The sequence below is a fragment of the Rhea pennata genome, chromosome 10 (genome assembly GCF_028389875.1).
Source record: "Rhea pennata isolate bPtePen1 chromosome 10, bPtePen1.pri, whole genome shotgun sequence".
NCBI lineage: Eukaryota > Metazoa > Chordata > Aves > Rheiformes > Rheidae > Rhea > Rhea pennata.
The window spans coordinates 12,406,181-12,433,864 of NC_084672.1; the positions used below are offsets into that span (position 1 = coordinate 12,406,181).

Genomic DNA, 27,684 nt, shown 5'->3' on the forward strand with positions numbered 1-27,684 from the left:
ATACTTAAGAATCGAGGTGCTTTAGAGGAGTAAGAACATCTGTTTGTTTCAGACCTTAGGGAGGACAAATCCAGCTAGTGTCTGAACTCTCTCCTGATTTTTGGTGGGGAGCTATCAAAATTTGCTTTATTTCTGAGGGTAAAATAAAGGGATTGTTTTGTTTAAAATGACACAAATTCTACACTAAAACTATTCCATACAAGAAGAAACAGGGGAGAGATGTTCTGAATCTGTATAAAATATAATAGATTTGAGGTCAGCTAGGATGCAACTGAGATAAAATGCTGGAATTTTCTCAGAAGCATATAGGCCCCTAATGTCTGAGCCAAAATAGACCTCCTTTCGCTTATAATATTACAGAAGCATTACCCCAACACTTTGCACAGTCTCACAAAGTGGTATTACATGCTAATGTGGGATTGGATTTCTTCCTCCATCGTTATAAACTCAGCTGACAAATGAAAAATCAAAACATTTGAAAAAGAAAAAAAAATCTTTAGTAAATTTGTTCTCTAAAATCCGTTCTGGATGAGTTTCTTTTCTAGTTCTTACAGCTTATCTGACCCAACAACATTAGGAAAAATGGGGGGATAGTTTGTTTCATTTTGAAAGTCACCTAGTTTTTTAGATTTGAACCAATTAATTGGTCTCTCTTGTCTGGATGCAATTATTATTTGTGCTTGTTAATGTACTTAAATATGCACACCAAAATTTTCCCACACTACTTGTTTTCATTGTCATAATCAAGGCTTTTTGTATTTAGAAATATATAAGATGGATATATTTCTGTTCACATGGTTGGAGTAAACTTATGCATCTAGATATGCAATTACTGCAAAAGTTCATATAACTGAAATGAAAAAAAAAATCCTATCACAGTACTTCCATGTGATGAGATTTGTTTGCCATGGTTCGAAGCAATTTAAATGTCTCTAATGTGAGAATTCTGATAAACATCCTACAGAAGGAGAGGGAGGAAGGCTCATGTAAAACAAAGAGTAACAGCTTGGTAAAGGCCAGGAAGAAGAGACCACTGCTTCCTATCACTGCTTTTGAACATAAAGATACTCAGCACTGAAAATTTCAGTTACGTTTCTTCATGAAGGATGAAGAGCAGAACAAACAGGTATTTCTCTGAAAATCAGTTAACTTTTAAATTCAGCTACTGTATAAAATGAAATATTTATGTATATGATATTGGTAAGCATAGAGAGATGCACTAAGGTATGGCTAGCTGTGAGCATGTCTTTTATTAGAGGTATGTACCCAATTTTTGATTTAAAGGTGTGCGGGAGGATTGCATGTGTGTTGATAGGTACATATTTCAGATCCTTGCTTCCCAGTTGATACCTAACTGCAAAGGATAGACCATTTCTTCTCTCCTGCTCCTTGATATAATTAATCTAACCATAACTATCCTCCCCTGATGCTGAGCCCTGTCACTGCTATCCATAATCTTCAAGATAGTGCTAAAAGATTCTCTGGAACTGTGATTCAAAATCAGCTGGAAGCAGCGTTCTGGGAAAGAGTCAAATGCCTCTGGACACGTAATGGTGTTGTGTGCTTTGTTCTCAGCGTCCTTCACTGTGCTTGGTTCAAAGTGGTTAACCATGAGCTAAAACACCACTGAACAGTTAATACGGGAGCTTGACTTTGTTTGTCATCATGGGGGGGTACTGATCAACTGGATTATCAGAATTATTTATTTGCTTGTTTCTTGAATGAAATTTCTGACACAATGGCAGGTGTTTTGGAGGCCGTATAGGAATCTGTCTAGGTGTTCTTTAGAGTCCAAATGTTTGAAGAGGCTCAGGTGGCTGTGCGAAAGTATGTGCATGACCCTTACTAGTAGCTCTGTTTAGCAGCGGAGAGCAGAAGTTCTGTTAAATCTTTCGCTTGCGACAATGTATTTTCCTAGTGGTTTGAGAACCCAGGTGGGGCACTACTAAGAAGTTGTGAACAAATTAAGTACTTTTTTAAACATATTTTATAAAATGACATACCAGAAGTTGATGATGTGCCACATATTTCACTAGCTTAATTAACAGACAGCCCACATATCATGTAACATTACTTCATATAGTGTAATCCATATTTCTGTAACCATGCAAAATAATACATCATATAATGTCCTAGAAGATATGAAAAAATCATCCAGCTAACCTGTCGCATAAGCTGCTGGAAAATATCCAGTCTATCCCGAAAACTGAAACAGCTGAAACAGAATGTCTGAGTAAATAGTATATCAGAATTCCTTTCATAACTCATTTTTTATTTACTTGTAAATCCCATCTTCATGCTATAAACGTAGTTAGTAAATTTCTAACATCAATTTTTAGTGTTTTGGTTTAAAAATATTTAACTTCTATGTTTAGATTTTGCTATTCACATAGATGAGAACAAAGGAACAGAATTGTATATTGCAGTATTGCACATGCTGGATTTCTTAATAGCAGGAACATATTCACTGCCATCTCTATCCTCGTCTCTTTTCTTTTTTGAACAAATTTTAATTTGCCACTGCAAAAGAAATACAAAATCCTTTGCACAGTGCTACATCGTCTCTTTAACAAACACAGACATACCAAATATCTGTTTTCCAGAATGCGCATGTGGCAGACAAACATGGAAAAACTTTGAAAAATGAAATTCATATTTATCCAGAGACTGGTTGCAGCAGGGTAGTCAATAGTTCAGATTTATCTAAACCCTTCATTTCTTCTGTGGTACAAACTCCAAATTAGTAATACTCTGTATGCAAAAATCAAAATTAATTCCATCGATTCCTTCATACAAGCTACAAAATGGTGGTATAAGGTTTGGGTTGCTACTGTCTTGGGCCTTTCTTGTTCTGACACACTGAAGAGCCATACTCTGAATGCTATTGATTATTTCTTGTGCTGCTGTCACTGTATTTCAGTGCCTATGTATAATTTACCTATATTTTATGTGAGTGCTAAAGTTTACACATTGAAATATTAATTAGTGACACTGGTATGGGTAAAGTGAAATGACTGTTTTGCAGATTATAAAATCTATCTCCTTGCGGATAAAAATCCACTAAAATAAAATGCTTAGAATGCTGTTACTATATTGAGGACATAAGTATAATATATTTAGCTATATAGCATTTCCTGTGCTACTTTAAATACTTCCGTGTTAATTTAGAAGGTTAATATCTATTTATATATATATATAACACAACTATAAATATTTAAGCTACTTATTTGAAATGGTATCTATCATATTTTAATAGTGCCATCATTAGATTAGAGCTGGTAAGCAGAGATTTGTACTAGAAAACTTTACCCAGGACTTCATTCTTCCCTCTAATGTACCGTACTAGCAGCGCCTGGTTTATTCTGGGTTTACCTTTGGGCAGGCTGGTTTGGCAGCTGCTGTGTGGGGGTGGACAGCTACCTGCTTACTGAACTGGGCAGCTAAACTTCTGCAACATCAGTTCCGTAGTACAAGACCATTCAGAATACCTGCCTGAAAGTGTAAAAAAACAAAAACAAAAAACAAAACAAACAAACAAAAAAAAACCAGCAACAAAAAAAACTAAACAAAACCCCCCTAAGTCTGTCAAATTATCTATAAGCAAGGAGCAGCTGAATACATAAACATCATTTCCTTTTCTGCTTGCTTGCTTTTCTGCTGTTGTATTTTCAGTGTATGTTGAAATGCGATAATCCTACTGTTAACTGGAGAAGTGAGGGAGACGACCTTGGAATTATGTAGGCATTATAGCTGTGCAGGTTTCTGTTTGCAGCATGGTAGTTTGCTCTCCTGCAGAATTTCCAAAGTCGGCCTTAGGAGAGCATGTCATGGACCAAAAAAGAAAGGCTGCTAGATTTTGTTTGTTTGATAAAGATGAGACAAGCATTTGTCCTGGAGCTGGCTGTACAGAATTAGTAATAATAATAACTTCATGAGAGAGCTACAAATCTGTTAGTTATTAAGGTTGGATTATGGCTAGAGAGTTTCCTTTTTCTTGTAAGGACCAATCTGAAGTCCAGTGAGTTTGAAAAGAGATTTTCATTGACATCAGTATGCTTTGGGCTCGAAGATGCTATTAGGAACAGACAATTTATTGTTGTCTGCGTTATCATTAGGAAGCAGTTCTTGCTGAGTCCTGGAAGTGAATTCACGGAGGTTTCTTGTACTCCCTGCTGTGCAGCAGGTATTTTACTCTGGACGGGATCTCTTTTGCATAGATCTTGTTATTCCACTGAATCTCTGTTAACTGTTTGGTGTGTGTACGGTTCTTAATTCTAGAAGCATTCTCATTTAGTATTTTGTCCATTGAAAATTGATCTAGGTTATCTTTGTGTCTGAATTTCCCTAGCCCTTAACTCCTGAGTGTGTAACTCGCACTTTGTGCCGTTATCTTCCATTTTGCTGAAAATCAGCTGGCAGAGATGGGGAAAAAACCAAAACACCCAAACAAAAAAACAACGGCAATTCAGTTCTCTGAGACACAAAGCAGTAATCACCCTCGAACTATTCACCGTGCCTCTTTTGCCTGAAAGTCAGCTTGCTTGTCAAAGTTTCAGGAATAAGCTAGTGTTGCTGCCCCCCCCCTCCAGTCTATCAAATCCAAGATTATGCTGCTTCCAACCATGGAGTAAATTAATATTGGATCTATGCACCAGGTGTGAATTTTGTATATATCAGTCCAGAGTATAAAAGCTGCAGAGCCCCGGGGCCGCTGCTTGCGCGAGCTCCCTGGAGGCTCCCCGGAGGCTGCAGCGTGGCCCCGGCAGCGCCCAGAGGCGGCGGCTGCCGCCGGCTTCGCCCCGCGCCCTGCTCGCCCGCACGTGCGCTGCGCCGCGGCCCCTCCGCGGATGCGTCCGAGCCCCCGAGCGCCGCCGCGGGCTGCGCCGCCGCGCTCTGTGCGCGCGCGTTTCTCGAGGGCGGCGGCGGAGCCCGCTGCTGCCAGCGCCCCCTCCGCCCGGCCGGCGCTGCGGGGCCGCGGCGGGCGCGCAGGTGGCCGCGGCGCCCCCGCGGCGCGGTGTGCGTGGTGGTGGGGGGGTGTCGGGCTCCCTCTCGCGAGAGAGCGCGGCGCGGGCGATACTTGAGGAGGAGGGAGGGGGGGAGAGGAGGGGAAAAAGGAGGCGGAGGGAGGGGGCAGCTGGAGCCGCAGCTGGAGCAGCGGCGGGTGCGGCGGCCGCAGCTGGAACAGCAGCGGGAACGGCAGCCGGCGGCGGCGGCGGCAGCGGCGGCTCCGGCGGGTGCGCCCGGCGCAGCGGGCTCCGCGCGGGCGGGCGGGCGGGCGGGGGTCTCGCTGCCCGCGGCTCTCCCCCGGGCGGGCTGCGCGCCCCCGGCCCGGCCCCGCGGCGGTGCCCGGCTCGCGGAGCCGCGGCCGGGGAGGGCGGCGGGGGCTGCGGGCGGGGAGGCAGCGGCCGCCGAGCGCCGCGTCCCGCGGGGCGGGCTGGCGCCGGGCGGCGATGCCGGCGGCTCCTCGGCCCCTAACGGTCCCCTCCCTTCTCCCCTCGCAGCGCGCTGTGGAGGCTCCGCCGAGGCAGGCGGCGGGGACCGGCGGAGAGGAGGAGGCGGCGGCGGCGGAGAGGAGGCGGCGGAGGAGGCGGCGGCCGCTCGCAGCCCGGGGGCTCGGCGGCGCGATGTGGCGGGGGCGGCTGCTGGGCATCGCCCTGGGAGTCGCCGTGCTCTGGGCGTCGCAGGCGGGCGCAGCCGCCGCCGCCGCCGGGCACGCGGAGGCGGCCAGCGCCAAGGAGAGCCGGGCGAGCCGGGCCAAGCGGCGAGGGCAGGGCGGCGGCGGGCACGACGCGCTCAAAGGGTAGGTGCGGGGCGGCGCGGCGCGGCGGCGGCGCCCCCCGTGCCCTGCCCGCCGCCGCGGCCCGTGGCGCTTCCCGCGGGGCGGCCGCGCTGAGGGGAAGCGGCCGCGCTGAGGGGAAGCGGCCGCGCGAGCCCCGGCGGCGCGCAGCCCGCGCCGGGCGCCCGGGGTGCCGGGCGGGCGCTCGCTGACAGCTGGGTTTGTCCGAAAGCCGTGGGGTTTTTCAAAGTCCGACCTCGCAACGTTAGAGGGAAAAAGATACTTGTTTTCTTAGGTGTTCGCGTGCACCTCCTCAGCCCGTAGCCAAGTGCTTGGCTCAGCAGGCGGGGGGCGAACGCAGCAAAAACTGTGTCGAGACGATTATGCTTCAGGAAAGCGTGCACCGTGCTTTCCCTCTTTTTGTAGGGTCCCCGAAGGGGAATTTTACAACTTTTTTCTTCAAGGCCTCTAAAAATATGCTTTAATTCCTTGCTAACTTCCTCGCAGTTGTATCATGCTCCCTACTTACACGCAAATGTGCAATCTTGCTTTTCTTTTTTTTTTTTTTTTTTTTTAAATATTTGCCTCATTGGAAAAGGTACTTAGTTTATATTTTAGATCCTCATCCTGCAAAGATGTCTGCAGGCGACTGGGTTTTTTTTCAAGGGTTTGAATGTGTAGGGTCAGACTCTCTTGTTTCATTTCCACATACCTGGTTGCCCAGAGAAATAGTTGGACAAAGTAGATTCTTCCTGTGACAAAACCGTCCTTGGCGGCGAGGTATACATAGCAGGGCTTGCAGCACTAGTTGCACATCATAAAAGTTCTGAAAGGATTATAAGGAAAAATATTTTTTCAGGAAGAGTATTGTTTTAATAGTTTTTCTTCTTCGAGCTGTCATTTAAGTATCAAGTTGACAAACACCATTTTCTGGTCAGCGGGACCAAGTACACTGTCCTGTATATGTGTGCTGGCTCCATTGACTTGGTGGGAGTTGTAGGCATGTATCAGAGGATAAAATTTGCTTTATTGAACAAAACTCTTGCTCTAAAACTGCGCTGTTCAGGCAGTAATAATAGTGCATCAGAACAAGATACTTCAAGTGTTAATTATTTCTAAAACCTCAAACGTGTCAGGATAAGCATTTAGTTGTCTGAATTGATTCATGCATTTAATTGAAACCTTCAATTTCTTATGTTCTTTGCAGTGATTCTTCCTTTTATTATGTATATCTGTGAGTTACGTATCTGTTTAGCAATCTGAGAATCCAGTGTTAATGGCAGTACCAATTTTAGATATTTTATAGCTTGATCAATTATTTGGAACCTTACAGTTGTGAATGAATGCCCTTAGGAAGCAGGTTCTTAACAAGATGATAGCAATTTGTCAAATGATTGGGTGTACAGTAAAAGACAAAACAAATCATTAATTTGGGACTGTTAGACTCTTTTTGCAACTCATTTGAGGCTGAGAGTAGAGTTGCTTAAGGAGGTGGAAATCCTTTTGTTAACACATAATCATCTTTGCTGTTGTTGGGAGAATCCTGCTGGATGTTTCTAATTTAGAAATTGCAAGCACTTCCTTAGGTGTGGTAGTATGCTGTACAAAATGAATAAAAAGAATTGTCATTTTAACAGACAAGGTTGGAAATAATTCTTCGGAAATCCAGATGGAAAATGTATTTTGAATGTACAGGAATTGTATATATGTTAGACAAGGAGATTTCAGTGTTATTAAATGAACTAAAGCACTAAAAATATGATTCTGCAAGAAGACATACTACTTTTCTGACTTGTTCATCAGTAAACATATATTTGGGAGAGTCCTAATACAGATCTTAATAGATGCTGGGAAACTTTATTTTCTTGTTATTGTAGTTGACTGAGAGTAAGACTATCATCTTTGCAATGAGCTCTTGCTCCGATTTTAAGAATCCGAGGAAACGTTTTTAGAGAAATCCTTTAAATTTAAAATTTGCATTTTATTATATGAATGTTGAAAATTTTTTAGCATTTAAAAATGTTGAGGAGAGTCTCTGTGCAGGTACTGGTGTTATATGTAAAAATGAGAAAGTCTAGGATTTACTGTTTCATTTCTGGTGATTTTTCACATTTGCATGTTTTACTACAAGTTGTTCATCGCTAGAGTTGTTTGCCTTCTTCCTTAGGACCTTTGCCTCATCGGTCATACTAGTGACTTGTCCGAACACACGGTGTGATTCTAGAGATGTATTTTAACCTTACAAATTGTGTGGAAAAGCCTCTTATGTATTCATTGTAAGACTTTAAGCTTGCTGCTCGTGTAGTTAGAGTTGATTCCACTATGAAGGCATTAGCAATTAAGTCCTTGTAATGCCATGCGTGTTTGAATGAGATCGTCTAAGCCAACGTGTGTTCATGCGCTAGTGCCTACTGCTGCTAACTGGTCAGAAAACAACCAGGATGAAGGTGGCAGTTACTTCCTAATATAACTAGATTTTTCAGCATCATATCCGGTATTCATATTGTGAAATAAGAAATGGGAACGTCTGTGGAATCTGTTGTGACTCAGTAAGTGAAAATAATAAGCATGTCACATAGATACTTAACCTCTAGACCCCAAAGACCATTTAGGAGAAATGTTAATGTATTGAATTACAAGGCACAAGGCCTTTATCCTGCTACTTCTTAAATATGTAAGAATGTAGCATGAAGTTTTGAAGAAAAAAACTACAAAATTGGGCCATGAATGGGAAGTTCTTTCTAGACAATGTAAGCTTTAACTCAAACGTATAAATGTTTGAACCATTTGCATATAGAATAAAAAATAATTTACTGGTGATTTGATCAGTACTTTGCTGAATACAAACAGTCTTAGGATTAAGGATTTTATCATTAATTAGGATTTCCCATTTTTTGATGATGATAAGACATAGATCTCAAACTTCAATGAGGGTGAATAAGTTCTTGAGTAACATCGTAAGCAGTGTTTGTCAGCTGCTTTCGGTATAATGGACATAGAAAGCAAATAGCTCAGCTGAGGTTTTTTTAAAAAATAAGATTTCTTGAAGAGACTTGAGTTGTGATGTAATAACTCTTAAGACACTAATAAAATGCATTTGGCAAGAATAATTTAATTTATTTGTTGTTAAGTTGAAATGATAGTGAATATTGCAGAACAGAATAGTTGGCTCCAATATGGTTCATAAAATTCTTAGATTAAAACTATTCAACAGTGGATTGGGTTTCTTGGATCAATTTCTGTTGGCCATACTCCTGAAACAAAGTCTATAGGTATACTGAACTGGTTACTTGTGCAATCTGTGTTGGCTTTGACCTTTTCTATGCATCGCTGCTCCCTGCAATAAAATAAATCTTACAGATCTATAACATAATTCCAGTATTCAGATATGTAATTAAGGCTTCTGGTTTTCATTTTAAACCAATATTTACCACTAAAAGCCTGCTGAAGAAAAGCAGACTGCCGTACCGGTAAATATTGGTTTATACTGAAAAACCTCAAACATCTTTCTTACCACTTTTGGCCCGTACACCTCTGGCTGGCTGCTTTGCCACACCTTGTCTGTGTCACATTGTGGACAGACGGAGGCTGAGTGCTGAGGGCTAGTAAATTGGGAATAAAGGAAATAACTAAAGTGTACTAGCAGCAGAGCTGTTTGGCTTGCTACCTGCCAATATCCTGTGTATTCCATGAATTTTCAGTTATAAAAGTGGCACCACTGTGGTCGAGTTGTACTTCATGTCTGGGGTGAGAAGTGAATTTCGTAATGGGTTTGCCACTTTGTTCCCTGTCATAGGAAGGCAGATTGCCCATCCTGGACAAGTCCTGCATAAGGCGGATTGTGACTCTGATTAATTCGTTGACAGGTTAGAAACAGATTTATGCTACACTTGCTACTCACAAGAAGAGTTGTTACAGATTGTGTTGTGTGTGTGTGTTCCAGGTGCTCGTTTTCATTGTGGAGGTGTGGTGGAGCTGTTTGATCTCGTGTGGCACAGAGACTTTCTGAATGCAGCTGGTGGGTCTTCAGCCAGGCTTTTGTGAAGGGACAGGTAGCACTTGGCCTTCCAAGACGGCAGATGCAAAGGACTGGGGGGAAACGGCACCCACAGAGCATGCGTCTCACTGCATGCAAGGCATTTGCAGGGCACAGTCTAATGTGGGTGTGTTTGCTGTGTTAACTGGATGAGCTATGCTATGAGCAGCTTCACGTAGCAGTGTCAGAAAGTTTGGGCCTGTGTTTGGATTTCAAAAGGTGAAGTAGGTTTCAGGCTACTCTTTTTCTTTGGGAATAATGGGAGGACTGGTGGATTAGGGCTTGGCAGGGACTGTCTACCTGTCTGCTTCATTTACGGTGATTCTTTGTGAATAAAATCACAGTTTCTGTTTTCCTGTGTGCTCATTTTTTTCTTTCCTGCAATGTGTCATTCAGCAATGATGCTGCCTTAGCACAATGTTTTTCATGTCATTTGTCTTCCCTCCTGCAAACTTGAATGTTTTCTGTATGGAGTTTAACACAAATGTTCATGAGGATCGCTTTAAATACATTCAGCGATTCATTAGCCTCTGATTCTTAGAACAATATTATCCAAAACAGGATCCAAACTATCTAGCTACCTGGATCACCAGAAAAACTTCTTGTTAGAAGTATAGCAGACATTGGCTAATAGGAGGCCATCTCTACTTGAACAAAACATTAGGAGTTAAAGACTTTGAATCTCTGCTCATGAAAATGGTCAGGAATTAATCATAAGCTTTTTCACCCTGCAGTGAAGACCACCTTCCATCTTGTTCCTTCCTTATCTCCCTGCTTGAACCCCAAAGATCAAGAGGGTGTAGTTACATATGTTCACTTTGATCTTACTCCCCAGACTCAGTAAAAAAAAATTTTTTTATATATATAAAATACATACGTGTGTGTGTATATATATATATTTTTAGACTGGAACTATTATGGCATGGAGAGTTTCTGATAATCCATCACACTGCGCTGGAAAAAATATTTGTAACTAAATTTTGTACTGTGGACATCTCCTTTGATTGTTTTCTCATCAGTTCTCAGTTTGCAGCATCAGTTTGAGTTTTTCTTAGGGTTTCAGACCTACAAAACGGCCTCATTCTTGTTAACGTTGGTGCATAGATAGAGAAGTGAGAAGAACCACTGTCTTTTTTTTTTATTTTTTGACAGTTCAGTGAAGTTGGGCTCGTCTCTGGAAGGTACATTGGAAAGTAAAATGTAGCCTGTTAAATTAAAACCTGTGGTTTCTGGTTTTGCTTACATATCTCCACTGAAGTATGAAGAACTTCTAGCTTTTATCTGGAAGAATACTTTGAATGTTGACTTGCTGGAGAATCTTTGTTTTCCTTTCTACTTCTCATTTTACGAAATGATTCATGACCATTAAAGCCTCAGAAATACCAAATGGAAGCCGCAGTTCTTTTGTCTACAGTCTTAATCGTTTTCATCCTCTTCAAGCTTCTCTCTCTCTCTCATGTCTTACTGGCGGACATCAGAATAGCCTGGTGATGTTCAGCTGAGGTTTCAAATGAAAATTTGTTTCCTTTCGGAACATTCTTTTTTCCTATCTCTCTTCTTCTTTGTTTTCCCCCCTGATATTTCATCTTTTCCTCTTCCCTGTGTACAGAGAGAATTCCCAGTGTCTCTTACAGGCAGGGTGAGTCAAAGCCGTGGGATCAGTATTGACAGCTTGTTCTGTTATGCTGTAGCAGACGTGCAGTTAACTTACCTTTTAAAAATGAAGTATTGCTCTCCCAGTAACAAAGGATTTGGGGGAAGTTACGGTGTACTCTGGGGGAAGAAAGAAGGGCTCTATCTTCCAGTAGCCTACGGGGCAGCATTTTAAAGCACAAGTTAGAGGCATTGCTTAGCACTTGAGGATATTCATTGGCAAGTGTTACACACCATCACGTTTATGAGACTCTCCCCCAGAGGGCTTGGATTTGCTCCTGGTTAACTGTTTTTTGAGCTCATCTTTCTTGTCCCTCTGAGCTGGTTTCTGAGTAGTGACTATTACAAAGCCACCAGCGTGCAAAGGAGAGGTGTACACATAAGTATACATTCTTGGGTGATCAAACCCTCTCAGCTCCTGGGAGCCTCTATCCTGTCTCCAGCTGGAAATTTGGAACATTTTTCTTGGTCTCTGAGTTTCTTTGAACTCAGAGGGGTCAGAGAGGCTTGTCCATCTCTTGGGTGCTGCTTGCTCTGGGCACCCTCTTCACTAGGTCAGTCTGCAGCATTGGCCAGGGCAGGGTGGCTGGGCGGCGTGGGGTGGTGAGAAGCCTTCAGACAGCAGTGTCAGGCCTTTGGGGCTTGGCTGGGCGCTGGGCCTGCGTCCTGCCCCATGCCACAGCCAAATCCATGTTGCTGGGCCGGGCAGAACACCTGAGCTTGCTGGTGCATTTTTTCATGGGAGGTTGCTAGAAATCTGCCCATGTTGATGGCCATTAGCAGTGATACGCAGTATCGCTGGCAGTAATGCAGGAATTGTGACCTGGTCTCTCCCTGTCCTGTCCCGTGTCCCGTCCCATCCCGTTCCCCCCTCCCTCCCCCTTGGAAGTGAAGTCTGGAGAGGATAATGTTGCCCTATAGTCACTTCTGTTTCCTGTTGGGTGTGAGGTGTGTCGATGGCTACTAAGGCATGGTTTGGTATCCCCTGAGCACACCCTTTCTTTGAAGAAAGTGCCTGCTGATTGCTTTCTGTTCCTGGGCCATGCTTGGCTGGCCCAGCAAATAGTTTTTGTGTTTTTGTGGCGGCATGCTTGTGCTTTTTGTGTCTTATACAGCCACGTAAGTTGGGTGTCAAAGCGGACCCACTGACATTCCCATGTGGAACAATTGGGGAATATGTGCCAGAAATGTGTCCGTCTTTGGCTTGGAAGGAGAACAATGCCTGGCTGGCAGGTTAAATGAGTCTGTCGCTGCAAAAGAGACAGCAAATTGTCAGAACCAGCATGGAAAAATCTGCTTAATGTCAAATACTATTGTCCGATTGCTGTATTTAGCTGTCACAGTATGATGGGAGTTAAGGTTAGAAAAGTGTTCAGTGTTGCTGCAGGAAACTTGCTTGTCGTTTTGAACTCTTGACTTGCCTATAGGCCTCACGGCTGCAGAGCCAAAGACACCCGTAGAGCTGCTCAGCATGTTATTTTTTTAGTTGAACTGAGCCAGGATTCTGGGACAGCGGTGCTCTTACTGTCAGAGTGAGAAATAGTTATCGTATTAGGCTCTCTGCGTGGCAGAGACATCCAGGCTAACTTACTGCACAGTAAAAATCTGTATGCCAGAAGCAATCCTTTGCTTATAAAACACGTATTTTGCATAAAAAAATGAATTGAGATTTTGAAGATGTGAAGTGCTTATCCATTCTAGGATAATAGAAGATAAACTTTTTGTTTTCAAAGTCTAGTGTTGCTTCACAGATTTTCCTTTTTATATTATTGAAATAGCTTTCAAGACCTCGCCTAAGGGTCTTCACCAAATGCTGAAAAGGGCATACACTATTTAAAAACAGCATTCTTTTCTAATATTTAGTGAAACAATTCTAATTTAATAAATCTAATATTGAGCAAAGCAGTCCTAATTTATAGTATACGGGATGTGTGGAAATAAAGGTTAGACGTGCTAGATGTAGGTTGCCATTGGCATTTGTGCTCTGTGCCATGTGCAGTGCTGCTTCGCTATGTGTGTGCGTATATGCTTGCTAGAGCTGGATCTGAGGCTGCGCAGGACCTGCCGGGTCGCAGCATCTGCATCTTCAGGCTCCAAGATGTGGAGCAGTGCATGCACAGGCTTGGGAAAGCTGGTTGTTGTGTGTCTGAGCTGCTGGTTGCTGCGTCCTGTTTGCTGGACCATCCCCTCACAGCCCTGCTTTGCTGCTTGCTTTGGGTGGAAGATGCCAGCTGCGCAGAGGGAGGCACTTTAAGTATTGCTTCTGGGATGCACCAAGTGCCTTGCTTCTGGGTCTCTGCCCTTTAGGTGGGAAGGGACCTCTGAAGGCTGTGTGGTCCAGCCCCTGCTAAAATCAGGGTAAACTTCAATCAGGTTGCTCATAGCTCTGTCTAGTTGAGTTTTGCCCATCTGTAAGGATGGAAATTTTTGAATCTGTGGGAGAGTTGAGTAAAGCTCTGGGGAGGTCAGCAGAGCTGTGCTGCTTCTCAGAGGGGAACTGGCTCCTAGCATTTGCTCTGAAATACTGAGGAGTTTAACAACTGAAGTTGTTTTATAGCGAAGGTTTGATTGTGTGTCTCTGGAAAACAACTAATAAGAGCTATTCTTACATTCTGGAACCTTAGCTAGGATTTCTTTGTACATTGGGTATATTCAGACTTGCAGAACCACATTTTAAAGACCAGCCTACCAGGTTTTCAGGTACAGTTTGTCATTCTTTTTAATACTCAATCTATGGGCACACCACTTAAATTTTGTGTGGAAGCGATCAGCAAATACTTCAGGTGCAGTTTTAGCAGGTACCAGCTTTATCCACATAAGAAGAGAAACAGACAAAGGTTCCTCTAAAAAAATAACAGTTGGCTCATGGTATTATTTTAACTTTTATCTCTTTTGCCAGAAATCTGCAGCTCTACATTACGGTAAACCTATGCTAGCTGCAGCAGCCAAGGAGTTAATAGAAGTTCATTAAACATTTTCTTGCAGGGAAGAGTCCAAATGTATTTCCATAGGAAGAGGAAAAGTGAGTTGAGGGAACGGTTAAAAGTGTTCCCCTCTTGGCCTGCATCTCAGCTCAGCGTTATCAGAAGATCAGCTGTCTCTCTTGCTTGCTCAGCCAGTCTCTGCCCACTCTGTCTAGTCTCTCCGTCTAATTTATTCAAGACCCACGCTTTGGGCTTGATTCAGCCTGGGTTACGCCAGCATTGGCCAGTGCATGGCAGTGCTGCTGACAGAATTTCCACCGAAGCTTAGCTCACAGAAATGCCAAAAACTCTTCTTCCCATGGGAGCAGCGAATGGGCAACGCTTGCTTCAGGAGAGAGCTGTGATTTCCTCAAGGGATTGCAGGCAGAGCAAAGTGGGGATGTGCTGAATTGGCACATCCCCTGGTGCGGGGCTCCTGTGGAACTCTGGCTCTGCTTCAGAATTACCTTTCTCTGCAAGTGCTCCTGGAGAGGATGGCAGCAGCGCTGGAAATGACACTGGCCTGTGCTGGGATCGGCTGCTGCTCCCCACGACCTCCTCTGGAATGTGCTTTTGAACACTTCCTCTCTTCCTTAGGTATGCAATGCTGTGACTGCCTGATTATATCTGATAGGAAGGCACTGCTAACCTTACCACGTGATTTGTCAGCTATCATTTTGCATTTGTACCTTGTTTAAATTAGGAGCTGATTGCTCTCTAATCACTTGCTATTCAGCCAAGTCGGGGAGCTGCTCATCCTCATGGCAACGGAGGAGCAGGAGCAGGAGTAGCCAGGGAAGAGAGGGCCTGGTTGTGTGTTTCTGTGAGAGCAGGACTGTGTTGTCCAGCAGAGAGAAGGGACAGCTGGAAAGTGTGCTCCGGGGCAGAGCACTTCCTTGGTGGTGGGATTGAGCACGTCTATCAGAACAAGCTGGGTCAGGGACAGTATTGAAACACTAATGTAGATTTTTTATCTTATTGTGTGCCTTGTTGTATGATACACATAAATAATCCATTAGAGATTGCAGTGGCATAATGAGTATGTTTAGGGACCCTTGGTAAAACACATCAGGTTGTTAACAGAGTTAATAGAGAAGTGTGTTTTGACTGAGGAGCTATATCCTTCTCCTAAGTCCTGCACAGGCTGGATCCTTGTGCTTGCACTGAATCAAAAAGTTTGAGTTGTGTGGAGGTGGAAAGCAAAGAGGAATTTTTACTTCCTAATAGAAGTGGAGGTTCCTTGCCTTTGCACCTAAAGAGGAGTGTCTTCTGTTCCCATGCATACAGATGCTGTCAGCTGAACCTGTCATTCTCAAACATTAATTACAGGAACTTTAGGATGTTTCTCTCTGCTATTCTCATAATTTTCTAGTTGGTGACTAACATCTCTTGATGGTTATTCAACTAATTTAGCTACTGAATTTCTACTTGCATGTCATTAATTGAAGACATAATTTGTTTATTTTGGACATCTTTGATGAAACTCTGGGCATCAGTTGTACCTTCTCTCAGTGCCATACCATTACGGAAATCCTTTATAGTTTACAGATGTGTAAGTGACTCCAAAATAAAGTGGCAGACTTCTTCCTCATTTCCTCCCCCCTGCCCCTCCCTCCAAAAAAAGAAAAGAAAAAGGGAAAGGGCTTACGGATCTGTGAAAACGTGTGAACTGTCTTTTTTGATGTGATCACATGTCTTCTCACTCTGAATAGTCATAGAGAATTTGACTGGAGGAAGATGCAAGTCTGAAACTTTTTGTATGAAGTGCAACACTCCAGGTCTATGCTGTGGTAACATATGCAATGTACACACTGGTGTTTATTTTATTCTCTCTCTCTCTCTCTCTCTCTTTTTTTTTTTTTTTTTTTTTTTTTTTTTACACAAAATCTTACATTCTCAATCTCACTGAAACTCTTATTGTGTGATAGGTACTTTGCAGGTAGAGGCAGAGGAAGTCAGTATACTGGAAAGCTCAGAATCTCAAAGACAAACTGTAGGTAAAAGGTGCAGAGTGAGATGCATCAAGTGGTGAACTAATTTCATATAAGCATTGCTTTTTCTGCTTTTCAAAGATCATTGCTGGTTTTTGGTGCATTTGTTTAATTTGACCTAAACTGCTGGCCTGGTTCTGGTGGCCACAGCTATGTTTCTGAGGTGACCTCTGCCCCGTCTTTCTTTTGGAGTGAAGGGAAGTGCTGTGGGCACCATGTGTTGCTTGGGCTGTATACATGCATTTTTGCATATTTTACCTTTACAAAGCATATTTTATAACTCGCTCTGTAGTGCTGTTCAGAAAAACAGTTTTATAGGAATATAAAATGCTTTAGTATTCACAGCCTATAATATCAGCAGGAAAAAATGTTCTGTTAAACACAGTGGTGGCTAACTGTTCACAGGCTGTATCTTCGTACTTTATTTAGTTTGAATGATGGTTATTATGATGTAAAAATAGTTGGATTAAAATAATAACTTAGAGAAAGATAATACTTCCATTGGTGGAGGGATAAACTAAGTGAATTGTAAAATCTACCAAGCCATGTTTTATGTGCTCCTCTGAACAGAAACTCTTTGATAGTATGTTTTTATTCTGGTTTTCTGTAACTGAGACCTGGTAAATATATTTGCTTAAACCATTATTATTTCTTTTACTTGATATTGCGAGATACTGTGCCCAGTAACATCACTGGGACCATGAGTAGATTATTGTACTGTGCACATTGTCTAATGTTAATGTGATCACGAGGTAATGTTGCTTGAACATGATCTTTACCCCTTTAAATTATTTTACCTTCAATAGCTTTTATATTATGCTTTAGAATTTTTGTTTCATCATTCTTGGTTGCTGCTTTTTGGGACATATGGCCTGTATTTCAGCAGCCTGCAAAAATATAAATGAATTTAACCTTCTAACTTGCTGCTTTTAAAACATGTTTTACAAATAGACACAAACAACTTTGTTTGGAAGGTAAAGGGCACACCTCTCCCTGCCAGAGAAGCCTACGGTGGAGTTCAGGATTTAATATAGGTTTCTTTTATAAAGCTAGACAGAAGCTTTCTGATGAAAAAGTGTTCCAGTGGAAAATGCACTTGTCAGACTCAAACTGTTCCATGGAAGTGCAGTTTGATGACTTTTTTCTTTCTTTCTGGAAACTAAGAGGCTGCCTTAGAGTTGAAGCTTCTTGGGTGTATGGCTTAGCCTATCCATGTGGACAGCCTTGTGGCTCTCAGGGTCTCTGACTTCATGTTTGCTGGCTCATCTAGGTTTTCCAGGGCCGTGTTTTGGAAACAGATTTTAAAATTAGGTTTGCCCATGGCATGGAAGCTGCTCCTGACTCTTAACTTGGACCATATGGTCCCCAGAAACATACAGTTGCTGAGCCTGAAATTTGCCCACGTATCTAAACATCACTTTGTGATTTTTTTGTTCATAGATTATTACCAACCTGAATCAGAAATAAGTAGTTTATGTCTGCAGTTGTAACAGGTAGCAACAAACCCATTCTGTCTGTCTTAATAAGTTCGATTATTTCTTCTGACTGGAGAAGGTGAAAAGCAATCTCGCTTGTCTGCTTGCCAGTGTTACTTGGCAGTTGATAGTGGAGCAACATTTGGCATTGATGAACAGGGAACTCTAGGAAAGTTACATGGTTATAGCCCTGCAGGGAAGTAGCTGACATTACTAAAACTGAATATGCTGGAATTCTGTGAATAGGAGGACTTTGAGTCTGTTACACCAGCTGTAGGCAGGGGAAAGGGCTCTGCAGCATGTCCAGTTGTGTAGCTCACATTTATCTTGGTTACTGCTTTGTAATTATGCAAAACCAATGGAAGATAATGATAATGTTTGCTTTGACTTAAGTAGTTTCTGGCCAAGCACTTAATGAAAAGACTAGGTGTCACTGAAGTTGGTGTAATTGTAATACTTGAAATTGTATTAACAATGCAAATCTCTAAATAAATACAGTATAAAAACCTTGTTACTCAGAAAATGTGCACATATAAATGTTTGTATATATCAAGATTGTTTGTCTTAAGTTGCCTCACCATATGAGGTAACTATTGTTTACTTAAACATTGCAGTGCTAGGGATGAAGAACTTTCTAAAAGACCAAGGACAACATAATAATAAACCCCCCCTTCATAAAACAATAAACAATTTAAATCTGTCCCTAATATGTATACAGTATTTTATTAAAGCTATTTCTAGGAAGTACTAGTTTATGGCAAGCTTTAGTTACATTAATCCATTGAGTAATTGCTTGTAATATTAATACATGTTGTAAAATTTTCCTCTGATAAAATTATGAAGCATACTACAAAAGAGGCACATTTTCTCATATTTGAAGCTGTCTTGCTAGTTTTGCTTTTATAAACAGATGTATTAAATGCAGCAGCTTAGGTTAAGAAGACTTAACATCAGTGAGGGGTATTGAAGAGTTTCAGCTTTTGTATTTTCACCAATAAAATCATGATAATAGTGTCATGTCCTGTAAGACTTCATTGTAAGCTCTAGTGATACAATTATCAGAAAGAGTAAATACGGGTGAGAGATACAGATTAGGAAGAAAAATTCATATGGATCTGTCATTGAGGAAATGTTAGAAATTCTTAGTGCAGTAGACCCTTAATTCTCTTCATAGGACCTGTCTCTCTAAATGCATCAACAGTCTAGATTTTTTTGACAGCAAGTCATTTTTGTAATTGAAGCATTTGCATTTTTTGGCCCCTTTATTTGGCTAGTGTCATGGTTGGCATGTTTCACTCATATGTATGTACATGATTTTGCTTATGGACAAAACAGGGAATAGTGATAATGTTTTAGAGTAGAATAAAGAACATAAGACTTAAACTATCGTTCGGAAGGCACTCAATTTCCTTGATGTTCACTAATGAAGATGGGTGATCCCTCATTTTGTATGTAAGTTGGAATTCTGCTAGCCTGTGGAGAAGAGCCTGAGCATGCCAAAACTTTTCTAATAGAGGACAAGCTACATTTCCGGATGTTGAATTATGAGAGATGAGTTTTGTCCCTTCTGTTACTGATTTGATTTCATGTTTTCTAATGTAATCTCCAATTTGAAAGAGTGTATATTCTCAAAATAAAAAACTACAATTCAGTTCTGCTAAAAACATATAGCATTTTTATTTACTGAAATGTACTTTGCAGTGATTCTGTTTTTTTTGTTTTGTGCCTCTGCTTTTAAAATGTATTTCTGAGTAAAATAAAAGTTCATCTTTTTTTTCTTCCAGACCCAATGTGTGTGGATCACGTTACAATGCTTACTGTTGCCCTGGATGGAAAACTTTACCTGGTGGAAACCAATGCATAGTCCGTAAGTTAATCCAAGTATATGTTATGACTGAGGTTTATCTTTGCCCCTGTATGTCAGGGTATTTTTGCTTTTGTACTAGAACGGAAAAATGTGTTTCTGTATGGTTCCAATAGTAGCTATACATCATTTCTTTACTATTTTAAATGTGTTAAGCTAATATACAAAGTCTTGTGGGCTACAGTATAGTGATGTGATACCAGTATTTAACAAGGGATCCATATGTTCTGTTTAAATCTGTGGTACAGGGATCCAAGGTGTGTTTGGGTTCTCAGGACTGAGCACCTGTGGAATACGTTCATCTGTTTAAGTACATGGAAGAAGGCAACAGCATTGGGCCAGCAAATATTTTTGCTGTGCTTGTTTGGACCATATGCCTGAAATATGTAGGTAGGGATATTAGTAGATATATATAGATAGATAGATCTTATTGCTATAAAAGTATTTTATGTGTAATGCTACATTGTACCAGAAGCAATTTTTACAGACACTTTTACTGAGGGAGATAAAAACAGTCTCCAAAGATTCTGAGACAAGATACTGTCAGATGGGAAATACTGCACTGCTGCATATGTCTGTGGTGCAGAAATAAAGGGTGCATGGTCATGTCATCTCAGTGCCCTCCTTCTTTCAAGAGTGCTTTGGTAAAATGGACCACAGTTTCCCATTTCCAGGGGAATCTCCTTACATATCTTGCATTGCCTGTGGCATGCTCCCAGGCCTTTTATTAAGATAATGAAGGTCTAGATTTTAGTTGTCCCTTACAGAGATAGACAGATGAAAAGAAGGAACTCTTTTGGAATTTGTTGTGTACAATTTAAAGAGTTTGTAGGTATTTATTTCATGGTACTGAATGGATCTTTTCTATCAGGTTTTTTGTGTGTTTGGGTTTTCTAAACATGTTTTGAAGCCATGTATGTTTTATTTATAGCAATATGCAGACATTCCTGTGGGGATGGATTTTGCTCTAGACCAAACATGTGCACATGCCCGAATGGTCAGATAGCCCCCTCCTGTGGTTCAAAATCAAGTAAGTATTTCTTCTGTGTCTTTATATTGCTCTTTTGAGTCTGTGAAGCTAGCTAGGTATGTAGCTAGTTCAGCAGTCAATATGCAAGACAAATAACCTGTGAGTCACCAGACATACTTTACCACAGGAAAGAAAGCCTAGCCTCCTGTGACGAAAACTAAAGAATGACTCAGAAACTAGCTATTGGAGACATTCTTTTGTGCCAAATTAAAGCCAAATTAGTTTTATTGGAAGCTGTTTATTTGCCAGTTTGTTACACTAATTCCAGTATTTCTTTACTTTTTGGAAAATCCCTTGCCTCCATTTGCACACATATACATACCCATGCACAAACATACAGCACAAAATTTGTAGTGATAGAGAGATCACTGTTGGCAGTTGAATTTGAATTGCTTTGTAATTCCATTATCATTTTTAGAAGTATTAGGCCAGACTATGCCATCATATATAAATACATACATTATTTCAAATGAATTAACCAGATGTTACAGCGTTTTCCTGCCAGGCTCAGTATGCATCTTCTGAATATAATTTTGCTAACCTTACTCAGGTAAAACTTCTGTAGGTGTTAGAGGTACAAAATTGTTCAAGATTTTTCAGGGGAATAGCTTTTCATCAAAAAAAAAAAAAAAAGATCAGATGCTTTGAAAACGAAACTTTTCAGAGAGATGATGTTTCCTAGAAGTACTTGGAGTTCAGGTTTTCAAGAAAGGTTGCCCAGATCCAGAAAAAATCAGTAAGATGAAAATCAGTCCGTGAACCAAACAGCTCAATGGCTCATCGTGACTTGTCTGACCTGAAGTGGGATCATGGTTGTTTCATATCTAAGATACAGCTATAATGTCTACTGTGTTCTCAATTTGAGTGTGATTCTTGTCTCTTAAACTACAAAAGATTTTGATTTGCTATAAAATGGAAAGTTTCTGAATTTGGGAAGAATTGGGGGAGGATTTGTGTCCCACAAATACCTGAAAATGTCAGAACAACATTTTAACTGAAGTCAATGGCAGATACACTCAGCTGAGGTCTGTAATACTGTTTTACCTGTTTGCTTTGCAAAGCCTTTATCTTGCTGAATATCTTTTCAGACTCTGTGTGTGGTCTGCTTGGCCCATGTATTTTACCTTGCAATTTTACTACTTTCCTAGATGAGAGAGTTTTCCCGTATAACTGACCATTTCAGCTTGTGGCTTTAGCATCCTTTTCATGCAGTAACAGTGGAAAAACAATAACAACTGTGGAATGTAATGGAATGTGCTAAAGTGGTAAATATTGTTCTTTGTAGTTCAACCCCTTTCTCAGGCTCCTGTGATGTCTATTAGGGAGAGGCCTGCACAAGGAGGGTATGGAGCTTGAGTGCTGGAAGGAGGGAGGTTGCAGAGCAGTGGACAGATGTGTTTGTTGTTGCATGCCTGCCTGGGTTTACAGCTACTGTTTTACCAGGTGCATATGTTTTAATCTTGTAAGGCAGTACAGGAAAGGATGACCTTATTCCAGGTCTCCTTTGGGGTACAGACTCCCTACATCTGTTGCATGTTTTTGCACCTTTGTAAAAGCAAGGAATGCCTGGACCTTAGTATTACTTTTTGTCTGTTTGTTTGTTTGTTTGTTTTTTCCCCTTAGGCCACTCTGAATTATTTATTGAGTCAAGAATTAAAAGAAAAAAGGAATATGAATAAAAATTAAGTTTTTATTGCAGATCTTTGTCTGATATATCCTACTATTGATATCCGTACTTTCGGTCTCATTGGAATTGCATGCACAGGTGAATGGGCCCAGAGACTTTGCTACGGTTTTTATTCATGCAACTTCAAAAGCCTATATGTCTTAGTTATTGCAGTTGTTGACAATTGCTTTTTATAGACAAGGATATTCTCCCAATCAGCAGTTTTAAGCAGTGCTGATGTTTTTCTTACGTGTCATATAAGTTGGCCACTTTATAATGTTGCTTTTCTGTGTAATGTAGAAGTATTAGCACTTTACCAATACATTGAGCAGCTGGCTCAAAAATATTATTTCGTATTTAATGAATGCAGTAGTTCAAGATACATGTTGTGTGTGGTCACATCACCTTTATTTATTAAAAAAAATAATTCTAAAAGGAAAAGGGTCTCAAGTTGTTGTAGTGGGAAAAGACTCTACTGCTTCTGTGCACTCTTTTGTAATAATTTTTATGACCCAGCACCTCATTAGGACTTTAGAACATACACTTTCTGTAAGTCATTTGCTCTATTGGCACTGTAGACCAAATCTATGAATATATATTTACACAATAGAGCACAATGACTCAGATCCGCTATTAAGAAACAAAGGAAACAATACTGTTTGACATCAAAGACTTCTGCCAGCTTCCATTAGCAATGATTAATATTTTGTCAGCATATGCATTTAATATGCATTTGTGAACCAAATACTAAGGTAAGAGCTGTACCTCTGTTAGGATATTTGACAATGTCAGTTTTAAGAGAGGAACTTAAAAACTTTTAAAATGTAAATACTTCAATTTAGTAACCTGAAATGGGGCCTTACCATGAAGGAAAGTGATCTGAAGGCTGTACACTTTTATTATCTCAATGAGTATGTCAAAAAGGCAACATTGAAGCTGGATTTTAAATAAGATGATGCAAATCTTACTGCAGCTTTACTTACATGACTGATTCTGTGGATATTTTTTAAATCTGAGTCAGGATGCCAAGTTGAGTAAAGACAGCACAGACTAGCATTTACAGTGCCATTACTAGCATTAGTGAAAACATGCATTTGTTCATATAAGTGTATTGGCAGTACTTCAGGCTGTATCTAACCCAGAGAAGAGAAAATCCAGAATTAGGAACAGTGCTCAATTCATAATACCTTCTGTTAGGAATCTAGACTTCTAGTAGGAGACAAGTTTAGGGGCTGATGGTTTGGCATGCTTCACAGCAGACTCCCAAACACGCTGCAGGCCAAATGCAGCACTGAAGGATATGGTACCTACAGAAATCAACTGTCCTTCAAGAGATGTGTTCTAGTTCGGGTGCCAGTATATGGGACTATGTAGAGCAGATCTGTGGATCACAGAACTTGCTTGCATTTGTCTCAAGGCTTTGTAAGTCTGTTACATAACAACTTTTAATACATATTTTAACAAATGAGAAGAAAAAAATAGACTAATATAATACAAAATATCAAATTAAAACAAGATGATACCAAATCATCAAGCTAGTGTAATTATCAGGTCATGTCAAATAATCTTGATTGTTTCTTATACCACTCTATAACAATCTGGGTATTGTCATAGTTTTGTTTAGTTTTCAGCCTCAGAAGGTGAGATTATAGCAACATATGTAAATTAGTGATCTTGTCCCAATTATTGGCACATAGATTATTGCCAGTTATCTTTCCATGAGCACAAGGATATTCCGTTACTGCTCAGATTTACACAAGTTTTGTTACATTTAAAATACAAGTAACAGATACAGGTGAGAAAATCAGACTTCTCAGAATTAAACATATGGCTCCTGATTCATAAGATAATTTGAGTGGTCTTTTGGATATTTTAACCGATGTTGATATGTGGTACCTAAGGTATTAGTAGTTGGCCCAGGATTTATAGCATGTACAGCCATAGGCAGAAGCCAAACTTGGGATAGCTCTTACAGAGTAGTTGTCTGCTGGAGTCAAATGATTAATGCAGTGTGCTCATGTAGATTGGAGAGCAAAACAAATCCTTCAATTTTGATTCTTAAGAAGGTCAACTGTTGTGACTTTTTTGGTTACGAATCAGCTTTAGGGAGCTGATTTGTGGTTGAAAAGATTAACTGGTGGCTTTCTCATAAAAGATTTTTGTAACATCAGTGAACTTGCTGGCTGGTTAGTGGTTATTTCTGTGCAATTCTTGAATTTTTGGGTATGCTTACAGTGTGTCTGGAGATATGATTGCCACGTGTGTAGGCATATCCCATGTGGCTTTGATGTGCCTGTAGCTCTGAAGTTGCACGTGAGCAGACTGCTGTGCAGGGTCGCTGTGCTCGCGTGTCCTGGGACAGGAGTTGTCCACCCTTCTTGAGCCTGTTCTGACAGGGCTGCTCAGTTGTTTTGTCCCAAATCAACTAGAGTTTGGGTACTTTGGCATTACCTGAGCCATCACACTGAAGTCCTCCTCCAGGAATTTTGCGGGCACTGTGGGCACGGCAGCCTGGGTGCTTGGGGTTGACTCCAGGCTTGGGCAATGCGGGAGATGTCTGCTTACAGCCCAGAGCACAGCACTTTCTTGTTTTCTGCTACTGTTGGAGACATTAAAAGCTCTTAAATTTTTAGTATTTCTAGAGTTTTTAACGCTACCACAGGCTTTCCCACTAATGTGCAGCCGGCAGTGAGGCAGTGCGTGCTCTCACAGTGGATGTAGCCTGTGGTTTACAGCCCAGCTCTAGCTGTGATCTCCTGAGTCAGTCGGTCGGCAGAGGAAACACACTCAGCATCTGGGATGCGATGAGACTATCATTCCTTGTTTACAGCTGCTGGCAGGCAAACCCCTGCGTAATGCATAGCCTGGGCTGGAAGTGTTTCCTCTGCAGTGGCACAGATTTCTGTAAACAGAGACCCAGCCTTTTCTCCTGGTGCCCTGTGCCTGCTCCTACCAAGTGCTTCTTTTCCTAAGCAGCTGGAGATACTGCTGGTTTGCTTTTTTTCCTGTGATAGTTGCAGACCCTCATATTTTATAGTTTGGAGCTGCTGAATACTCAGCGTATGTGTTACCTTTGAGCTGCTTTTGAACATTTCATGAGCTGTACTAGTGTGTCGGTATGCTCTGTAGGATGAGGTTTTTACTCGGTTTTGTTGAGAATTTATTAGGAAAGTCAGAGACTGTTATGCTTAAGTGTGCAACTTATAGTTTCACTTGGTTAAACATTACAAGCATTATCCACACAAGATGTGTGCAGATGTGTTTGATCTTTTTGGCTCTTTTGCAGGTTTATAAAGCTAGATTCCTGCAGCTACTCCTGTTTTGACTTCAGACATTTCAAATGCAGACTGTTTATAAATTGGACCTGAAAGAGAACAATAATTTATTAAGAACAATAATTTATTAATATTGTTAACATTTCATATGCATGCTGAGATAAGGCATATGAACTGGCTTACTAGTCTTAAAGTAATTATTGTGCTATTTCCTTGAGTTTCAGACAGTATGATACCTTGGAACAAGTTATTTTATTTACTGGAATATCTTCAGTGAAATTAATGGAATTGTTGATATAACTGAGAAGAGACTCTGGACCTGTATTAATATAGTACTTCTCAAAAATGCAATCTTAAAATCATCATCCAAGCTCCAGACAGCATTTACATGTATTTCTATAAACTTCTAGAAGGCTAATATTTCAGAGTAGTTAGTAAGTTTTTGGAAATAATATCTCCAAAATCCCCTCAAAAGAGGACAGAAAGGTAATAACAAGTTTACTGTGACTATATGTCACTGATTTGGTTGCATAGCAATAAGGGAGAAAGCTCCCTGATTTGAATGGCTCTTTCCAATAATGATGTTTGGACATCCCAGCAATCTCCCGTAATGATTTTACTTTAAAAAAGAGAGAGAAATATTTCACCTTGGAAAAGTTTCTTTGAGAGCAGTAAGACAAATTATGGAAACTTTTTTTTTTTTAGGGTTCTTTGTAAAACCATTCCTTATCCTAAAATGGGGAAATATACTTTGCTTTCACTTGAACAAATAATAGGAAAATCATCATATAAGCTACTGTTAACCTTTTTATCTCAAATGTAGTTCAAACTGTTTAAATGGCTTTGGTCTTCATGTGGGAATGGAAATTAGCTCTTGGCATAGCTTGCTCTAATTGAAATCAGTTTGTGGTTTTTAAGTTCCTTCCCTGCTTGACAGATGATATCATTTCCTATGCTTTTTGTAATCCCCTCTGTTTTTCTAAGATTGTATAAAGCTAAGTTGAATTACACATTTTAAAGTAACTATATACCTTTTTCTGACCTACTTAGGACATTGTCCAAAAATCTTCACCAGATATTCATTGTGTTTTTGCAGAAAATTTTACTTTTTGTTGAGGAATGTTAGTACATTTTTGTTGTCTGAAGTACATCCAAAATAAAACAAAGATGTATCATAACTGTTAGACACACAAGAAATGTAAGATACAGATTTTACTTTTATAGTTGAAAAAGTAAGTGTACTAGTGTTTTAAATGTCAGGCTGTTTTAAATCCTTTCTTCTAATAGCATATTTAACTTATGTAGATTCATATTGCTATAGATGGCAGTAAAGCTAAAATTCCTCTTTCTGCTTAAAAATAAAAATAAAATTTCATGCACATACTTTTGAAATGCAATAAGTTAAATGATGCTTAAGGGCTTTGTGTAACACACAAATTTGGTGGTTGACCTTCCACCTGTTAGCAATAGACTGTGGCAGCAATGCAATTTGTAGTTTTTCAGTCTTGAGCATCTCAGCGTGGTGTAGGTATTCAGTGCCCTGTGGCCATTTACTAAAACACTGTCTGGGAGCCTTTCATGTGGTCCCCGTTAGGAGAAAGCCATTTCCTGGCCATGCACTAGCGGTGCTGGCCCCAGTGAGCTGTGTTGGATACAGGAGCAGTGAGGAGGATGGGATCGGGACATCCAGCCACTTCTTTGCAAATGAAAAGCCAGAAGCTTTAAATTGTTCCTGACATCTAGTTAAAAAACATATTTGTCCTTATTATCTGAAAAATGCAGCACAGGCTTTTATGCTTCACTGGCATGGGACTTGAATTCCATTTTCATCATTATTAACTAGCAGGGGAAGGTCTTTGGCTCTGGGGACTTACTGTCTGGGAGCTCCTCAGCCCCAAGCTGAGCAGCCATGGGCAGCTTTGCCTGCTGATGGAGTGAGCCCAGAGACAGTGGAT

The 27,684-nt window shown here is 40.9% G+C and overlaps 1 protein-coding gene across 1 annotated transcript in view; it reads left to right on the forward strand.

The window, feature by feature from the left end:
* Nucleotides 1-5,609: 5,609 nt before the first annotated feature.
* The window catches only part of FBN1 (fibrillin 1), a 156,605-nt gene continuing 134,530 nt past the window's right edge, over nucleotides 5,610-27,684 (forward strand). The window contains exons 1-3 of the mRNA XM_062584036.1: nucleotides 5,610-5,800; nucleotides 19,679-19,761; nucleotides 20,690-20,788. Coding sequence (XP_062440020.1) covers nucleotides 5,625-5,800; nucleotides 19,679-19,761; nucleotides 20,690-20,788 — 358 coding nt within the window. The 5' untranslated portion in view covers nucleotides 5,610-5,624. The remainder of the gene's footprint in view (nucleotides 5,801-19,678; nucleotides 19,762-20,689; nucleotides 20,789-27,684) is intronic.